General features: G+C 43.9%; 1 protein-coding gene across 2 annotated transcripts in view; it reads left to right on the top strand.

Moving 5' to 3' along the window:
- The first annotated feature begins 1949 nt into the window (after window positions 1–1949).
- The window catches only part of zbtb21 (zinc finger and BTB domain containing 21), a 5287-nt gene continuing 614 nt past the window's right edge, over window positions 1950–6622 (top strand). The window contains exons 1-2 of one of the 2 annotated variants that reach the window (XM_032533786.1): window positions 1950–2076; window positions 4053–6622. The exon at window positions 4053–6622 is cut by the window's right edge and continues 614 nt beyond it. In XM_032533786.1, coding sequence (XP_032389677.1) covers window positions 4055–6622 — 2568 coding nt within the window. In that variant the 5' untranslated portion in view covers window positions 1950–2076; window positions 4053–4054. Of the gene's footprint in view, window positions 2077–3897; window positions 3978–4052 lie in introns of those variants that run through there. The other variant, XM_032533787.1, reaches the window with a different exon arrangement.

Raw genomic sequence — 6622 nt, 5'->3', positions numbered from 1 at the left:
TGCCCATTTTTCCTTGCAAAACAGCTGGAGCCCAGTGAGGTGGATGGAGAGCGTTGGTGAACAGCAGTTTTTCAGTTCTTTCCAAGATTCTGGATTGGATTCAGGTCGGACTTTGACTGGCCATTCTAACACCTGGATACGTTTATTGGAACCATTCCTTTGTAGATGTTGCTGTATGTTTGGGATCATGGTCTGTTGGAAGATAAATCTCCGTCCCAGTTTCAGGTCTTTTGCAGACTCCAACAGGTTTTCATCCAGAATGGTCTGTATTGGCTGCATCATCTTCCCACTATCTGAACCATCTTCCCTGTCCCTGCTGAGAAAAGCAGGCCCAGACCATGATGCTGCCCCCCCAGTGGGGATGGTGTGTTGAGGGTGATGAGCTGTGTTGCTTTTAGCCAACATATCGTTTTGCATGTGGGTTTATCTGACCAGAGCACCTTCTTCCACATGTTTGGTGGGTCTCCCAGGTGGTTTGTGGCAAACTTTAGATGAGACTTTTTAGGATATCTTTGAGAAATGGCTTTCTTGCCACTCTCCATGAAGGCCGATTTGTGCAGTGTCCGACTGATTGTTGTCCTATGGACAGACTGTCCCCCTCAGTGGAGTTCTCTGCAGTTCATCAGAGGTGATCAGGGCCTTGGCTGCATCTCTGATCATTTTCCTGTCTGTCTGAGCTGAAGTTTACAGGGACGGCCAGGTCTTGGTAGATTTTCAGTGGTCTGATATCTCTTCCATTTCAAAATGATCGTTGCACAGTGCTCCTTGGGATGTTTAAAGCTGGGAATCTTTTGGATCCAAATCCGGCTTTAAACTCTCACACCAGTATTAGGGACTGCCTGGTGGTGTGCCTTGGTCTTCATGATGCTCTCTGCGCTTTCAACAGAACCCTGAGACTATCACAGAGGTGCATTTCTACAGAGACCTGATCCACACAGGTGGATTTATTGATCATCAGTCATTTAGGACCATCGGATCATTCAGAGATCCTCGCTGAACTTCTGGACTGAGTTTGCTGCACTGAAAGTAAAGGGGCCAATCATGCACGCACCACACTTTCGTTTTTATTTGCTAAAAAAGTTTAAAATATCCAATAGATTTGTTCCACTTCAATTGTGTCCCACTTGTTGGTGATTCTTCACAAAAAAAGAAAAAATGTATATCTTATGTTAGAAAGCCTGAAATGTGTCAAAAGGTTGAAAAGTTCAAGGGGGCCCTCCCGAATACTTTCGCAAGGCACCTGTGTTCTTATTAATATATAATATATAATATATACTATATATGTGTGTGTATATATATGTATTGTATATAATATATATGTATATATATATACATACATACATACATAATTATTTTAAATTTAATTTTAATCGTTTGATTTAATCCTATGGGGAAATTACAATTCACACTCGTGTCCACACTTTGTTAGTTATCACACACAGTCCTGAACTACACACACACACATGCTCAGGATCGTACATAGCCTGAAATGTGTCAAAAGGTTGAAAAGTTCAAGGAGGCCCAATACTTTCACAAGGCACTGTATTTGTAGATTTGCTTAAATTAAAGGGTGGGATCTGGTCATTTGAAATGTATATGCTCACAGCGTACATGTGCTTCTTTTTTAAACTAAAATAAATAAATTCATAGATGATCAGTAGTCTCCACCCTTGGAAACAAACTTAACATAGGTAACTTCATTTAAACGACAGAACAGTGCTCTAGTACACTGTCAATTACAGTATGTAGTGTCACTTCTTTTATCAACCTTTGACCATGATTTTTTTTTTTTAAACATGGCAAGAAACAAACATTTTCACTGCTAATAAGAAAAAAGATGACTTATGCCTTTAAATTAGCATCAGTGCCATGTCTTCCGTTGACCCGCCTCCTAGTCCTTTACAGCCTATCAGAGCGCAGTGCACGTGACGAGCGTTCTTTGCGATGACCTCATCCCTGGTGTGGGATGACGTCAAATTCAAGATGGATGGAATCACGACTAGCGCGCAGAAATCTAGGCAACAGTGAATAAAGTCCCGGCTGCGAGGAGGAAAGAGCAGACAGACGACGGGCAGGGTAAGTGGAGCTCGCGGGGCCGGGGCCGGGGCTCTTGGAGGGAGCTTTGCTCTCCTGTTCCTCCCTGACGTAACTCGGGGCTGCTGGGAAACCTGACCAGCTACAACCTTTTGGTAGACAACAACCACGCCGTGTCAGGTCGGGTGGAACCGTTTTTGAATAAAAAGTAATAACAATAATAAAATCAAAACGCCATTGCAGCGGGAGGTAGCAGCGTGCTAGCGTGTAGCAGCGTCTCTGTCTCTTTCCATTCCGGGGTTTCCAGCACGGCGGAGGCAACTTTCCCCCTCTCGGCTCACTTGGAGCCAAACAGTTGGAGCCTCGGATCTCTCACCACGTGCCCACACAAGATGAGAAACTAGTATTATTGTTATTATTATTATTATGATGATGATGATTGATATTAACTCTTTTGTGAACTGAAAGTGGCATTTCGGTTGGAGAAGTTCTGCGTCCTGACAATTTGAGCCACGTACGTACATGTGTGACCTGATGGACGTCCTCGACCGGACACGGTGTTCTCTTAACGGGGACTCCAGCCGAGCGGCCGCTCCGTTTCGGTGAATGAACAGAGTTTGAGCTTCTCCCAGGAGTCTATTTTAGCAAGTGTCAACATAAGTAACAAGCCCCCCTTCCGGTTACCATTTTCAAAATAAAGGCCTCAAGGAGCAGCGTTCTTATAATACATTTAATAATCCATCCATGAGAAACGTGCGTTGTTGTGTGGATTCATTTTGTTTGTTTTGAAAACTGGGATTGTGAAAAATGTATTTGAAGATCACTATTAGCAGGTGAACATTGAATTGTTGTTGTTATAAAAGCTAACTCCAATGTGCCTAATATAGACCTTTTACCTAATGCTCTGTAATACCAGTTTTTTGCAACTGTTGTGTGCCAGATGGTGTACAATGTACACACAATTTAATGAATTGTTGTCTTGTTAACTGAGTGTATTTACATAATGTAAATACACTCAGTTACTGGTTTAGCAGGTATGCTTAAAACTAATGTCAAGTATTTGTTATTGTCATTTTCACATACCAAGTATTTGAAAACAAAATATGGTTTCCTACAGCCCAAGGTGCTAACGCATAAACGCATGCATACATAAACATACACACATGCACAAAAGCAACATAGTCACAAATATCTGCAAGAAAAAAAACAGGGAAATTAGAATGCAAACAGTAAAATGATCTCTCAAGCAGTGTAACAGTTGTGGAAAATGAAAATATAGATATGAATATAAATAAAGATGTATAGGCATATACATAAACAGTAAGAATGTCGATGGTAAAAATAATGATAATTATTTGTGGCACAAAATGTAAATGCTGTAGTAACTTACTAATGACCTCAGTGGTAATTATATGGTATAAATAGGAGGCACAGAGGTGATGATGGCATAGAGAGTGTGTATAGTGTCTGTGCAGGGTAGTTATGAGATGTCCATAGCAGTAGCAGGTCAAAAATGTAATTAAAACCTTAATCAGAGTATGATTTATTGCAGAGCTGGTGTATTAGACAGCAGTACCTCAAATTGCTACCGGAGATGGGGGAGCCATGTCTCCCTCACTTTTCGAAATCCTTTTTTTGTCCTCTTCTGCTTTTATTGACTTAGGTTAATTGTATTCTTAAAAAAAACTGTCCAATCATTATAGTGGATATTTGTTTTGCGTCTCAGGCTAAATACTGGTAGCCCTAACTTGTTGGTGGAGGTCGCTAGGGCTTAAAAAAACAAAAAATGAAGAGAATCATTGCACAAGTTTTTTCTTTATATTTAAAAAAGACTTGACGGGATCTTGGAGTGCCGGTGGCAATCTGCTGGCCAAACTGCTTTATGATGAATGTTGCACAAGTTAAAGAAACAAAAATTGATTGAACTCTAGTTAGCTATTATTGTATGTCTCTATACCTAATAATCACCTTTTTGTATCTCCATCCCTGCTTTAAAATGTAATCTTCTTGTCTTTCAGCCATGGAGAGCCTAGTGCATTACAGCAATCCCTCCCATGCCCTCTCAGTGTTAGCGTTCCTCAATGAGCAGCGTCTGCGGGGCCAGATGTGTGATGTAGTCCTGGTTGTGGCAGACCAGAGGTACCAGGCCCATAAGAGTGTTCTGGCTGCCACCAGTGAGTATTTTCAGTCCCTGTTCACACGGATGGATGCAGAGTCACTGAAAGTTGTAAACCTGGACTTCTGTGAGCCTGACGCCTTTGAGATAGTTCTGAATTACATCTACTCCTCCTCACTTTTTGTGGACAAAGGCAGCCTGGCAGCCATTCAAGAGCTGGGCTACAGCCTGGGAATCCCTTTCCTCACCAACATAGTGTCAACAAGGCCACACGCATCCTACTGTGTGTCAAGAAAAAGGCTTTCGTTCTCGGAAGGGGATGAGAACGATGTCCAGACGAGGAGCGTCATTGTGCGTCGGGTCCGAAATGACACACCCCATCCCTCGCACTTAAATTATCAGAGAAAAACATCAGAGAGATCATCATCTCCCCACTCTACTCGAGAGTCAGCTCTGCCTCCAGCAGTACACAACTCATATGAATCAGTCCAGAACTGTGACTCCATCAGCAGGAAATCATCTGAACAGAGTGAAGCTGCAGAGAGGAAGTCCACCTATCCATACACATCCATATTAAAAGGGAACTCATCCCACATCACATCTGTTAGGCCCCAGCTGACATCCTCAGTGTCTTTCAGTGATGCGGAAGTGCAGCACATCAGGCTGCAGTCTGGCACTGACCAGGACACTAAACAGGAGAATGACGAGCTGGAGACCCACTATCACACCAAAGTGCCCTTTCAGGATCGGGCCCCTGAGCCAAGCCAGACCATTGACAGGAGCGGGCCACTCATAAAAAGCCTACTCCGAAGATCATTATCCATGGACAGCCCTGTTCCAGTCTTCTCACCCACACTGGAGCTCAAGGTGCTGCAAAATCGTGAACAGTCAGTTGTGAAAATGGCATCAAAAGCGTCTGGGCCAGAGACATCTGCTCACAATGGCAATTCAAAAAGAACATCTCCGCTGGTTCTCAGGTCAAAGTACCCCAGCAGGTATGATGAAAAAACTCAGGTAGAAAGAGAGGTCAGTGTGAAGGCTGAGCCCAGCAGTCCACTCGCTGATCCCATGGACATTGTTCGAATTACAGTTGGAGATGCATTGCCAGTCAATCTTAAAGACTTGCAAACTAATTATGACCAAGGTCTCAGGCCAGACTTCAATCCTTTTGGGAAAAGGAAGGACAACAGAAGGTACCCATTCAAGAAGAACAAAATATTTAAAGAACATACCCTCCCACTTGATAAGAAAATGTCAGAAACAGTACCTCAGAGTGCCAGCAGTGACTCCAATGAAAACTGCGAGGAGCTGCCTCAGAACAAGATTTTCAAATGCTGGAACTGTTTAAAGGTTTTCAGGTCCAGTGCTGGGCTACATCGTCACGTAAACATGTATCACAACCCTGAAAAGCCGTATGCTTGCGACATCTGCCACAAGCGCTTCCATACCAACTTCAAAGTGTGGACTCACTGCCAAACTCAGCATGGTGTAGTACAAAACCCAGCCTCATCCTCCAGCTCCTCTGTACTGGACGATAAATTTCAAAAGAAGTTGATAGATATTGTGCGAGAGAGGGAAATAAAGAAAGCCTTGCTTTGGAAGTTAAAGAGGAATAAGCAGGGGTTGCAGTCTCCTTCAATCCCCAAAAAGAGATCAAGGCCTAGCTTCATATGTCCTTACTGTGGAAAAGTATTTGTGTTCCAGTCTCAGTACAGACAGCATTTAAGGACACATCCTGCTGAAAAAGCTGACCAGGACACAGCGAACGAGAGCATCCTCTGCCAGGAACAGGATGAGAACATTCAACAGAAGAACACAGATGCTGGTGTTTACTCCTGCAGACTTTGCAATATGAAGCTGTCTTCACTCTTTGAGCAGGGGGACCATGAGAGGGGCTGTCGGCATGCAACTGTATGCCCCTACTGTGGTCTCCGATTCTCCAGTCAAACAGTCAAGAAGGACCATGAGGCACATTGTAAGTACAAGAAACTGACATGCCTGGAATGCATGCGGACCTTCAAGTCCTCCTTTAGCATATGGCGCCACCAGGTGGAGGTCCACAACCAAAACATGATGACAGCTAAAGAGCAGATTCACCTGAAGCAACAAGAGAACAATGAAGAGGCGTCTGAAATGCTCATAGAGGAGCATTACAGTGATGAGCCTCTAGCACCCAGGAGCTCAAGAGAGAACATCACTTACAGTGACTCATCAGGTCCACCCATGTACGATTCAGACTCCTCATCCTATGTGCCTGAGGACCTCAGCACGGGCCGCCATGGCAGGCTGGTAGTGAAAGAAGAGCCGGTAGAGGAGGCTGTGAGTGAGATGGAAAACACAGAGACTGGCAAATCTGGGCCTGAGGAAGCCGGTGTCTGGCCATGCGAGAAATGCGGCAATCTTTTCAGCTCTCGCAAAGACCTGGAACGACACCAGGAGCTGCTGTGCCACATCAAACCATTCATCTGTCAC

This window comes from Etheostoma spectabile, chromosome 13, assembly GCF_008692095.1.
Source record: "Etheostoma spectabile isolate EspeVRDwgs_2016 chromosome 13, UIUC_Espe_1.0, whole genome shotgun sequence".
Lineage (NCBI taxonomy): Eukaryota > Metazoa > Chordata > Actinopteri > Perciformes > Percidae > Etheostoma > Etheostoma spectabile.
This window is presented reverse-complemented; position numbering and strand designations above follow the sequence as displayed.